Source organism: Olea europaea, unplaced genomic scaffold, assembly GCF_002742605.1.
Source record: "Olea europaea var. sylvestris unplaced genomic scaffold, O_europaea_v1 scaffold6082, whole genome shotgun sequence".
In the NCBI taxonomy this organism is placed as follows: domain Eukaryota; kingdom Viridiplantae; phylum Streptophyta; class Magnoliopsida; order Lamiales; family Oleaceae; genus Olea; species Olea europaea.
The window spans coordinates 1-1,554 of NW_019264433.1; the positions used below are offsets into that span (position 1 = coordinate 1).

The window sequence follows — 1,554 nt, forward strand, 5'->3', positions numbered from 1 at the left end:
CCAACAGCTGGAGCCAACTCATGCCAAAGTATGATGACGAGATCAGACAGCCATGCACTATAACATAAACTACAATTTAAAAGATAAAAGCATATATCAACAAGCAAAAATTTCAAAGGTTCAAAAAAGTAGGATATAACCTCCGTTGTATTCTCCTTAGGCTCAATATGTGCTCTCAATAACTACAATAAAAATTTGAAGAAAATAAGTATTTTTTATCTTACTCTAGATTTACAAATTGTCTTAGACCTTAAAAAGAACACAAACTTTTGCCATAAAATATCATGACACTTATAAACTCACAGTGTTATATTCAGAAGTTTGATTTACCGTCCCATTGTCCGATACCGAAGCCCTAGGTGAGGAGCCTTCCTCTGATCCCTCTCGCACTGGAGAAGGTGGCCGTGGAGGTGGAACATAGGCAACTCTTAACTTGCTTTCTTCAACACGATTCCCTGATTCTTTGCTGAACTGCAAACCAAATAGCAAGTGTAAACCTAACCCTTTTTTACTTGATAAAAACCAAATAGCACATGTAAACCTTACCATTTTTTACTAGATATTTAATTACTCAATTATTTCATCCTGCAGTAAATGCTATATAACTATTGTAGTACTATGTAATTACCATTTCGGGAGTAATGTCCTTCGTTGTCGTTCCCGGGCTAACAACTGCAGCCTGGAGGAGGAATTTATCCTTGCATTGCATGTCTTCTGGAGCCTCCTTTTGTGCTTGCATTGTGACTAGATAAAGACAGTAACTTAACAATTAAAATATAAATACAATACACACCAAACCAACAAACCCAGTAGATAAAATGTGTCTTTTTTTCCAAAATAATTATAGTTCAGAAAAAAATGAAGATTAAGAGTAGACAGGGATATAATCCTAGAAAAAAATGCCAAAAAGATGAAGGTGACAGAGAAAAAAATAAAGACCTATAACATCACAAGTGGAGTGAGGCAACACCACTCCAGTATTCGGCCGCACACAATACTTCTTCGGATTCGTGGTCTTCACCTGATAATTCAAATAAATAAATAAAATAAGAGAGTTTGCCACTCTCCTTGTGTACAAGTAAGTGGATGCTCACACGTGTGGATTCGAGTACATATATAAGTGTGTGCATTATCGAATGAATAAAGTTTATACCTTGAAGGCTACATAACTGTCGGCTCTGTTTGTTAGTTGCAGGGAACATGAAATCTGCTTCTTCAATTCAACTTTTCCAATATACAGAACAAACAAGTTTAATTAAAAACACCAAAATCAGGGGAAAAAACTAAAACGCGGATCTGGGAAAACAGAATCAAATTAAAGCACCTAAAAAAAGATTCTTCTAGAAGTTCGCATCAACAAAAGTAAATAAACAAAAATACACTGCTGTTCCACGGAGAGAGGGAGAAAGAGTTACATGGGAATTCAAGTTCTTGGGGTTCGATGCGGAGAAGCTCGCCGTTACTCATTTCTTACCAGATCGCCCAATTATTCGCCGGAAAATTGTTTATAGGGAAGTTTCCGGAAAAAAAAAATTGAGCGTCTTCCGGTGCGGC

At 36.6% G+C, this 1,554-nt stretch overlaps 1 protein-coding gene across 1 annotated transcript; it reads right to left on the minus strand.

Annotated features, from left to right (window-relative positions):
* Positions 1-5: 5 nt before the first annotated feature.
* LOC111389688 (vesicle-associated protein 1-1-like) lies at positions 6-1,554 on the minus strand (the record flags this gene model as incomplete). Its single annotated transcript, XM_023014630.1, has 6 exons — positions 1,416-1,554; positions 1,154-1,224; positions 940-1,021; positions 629-744; positions 304-471; positions 6-182 (listed from the first exon to the last, which is right to left on the minus strand). Coding segments are annotated over exons 1-6 (666 nt in total), but the record flags the coding sequence as incomplete, so codon positions are not given.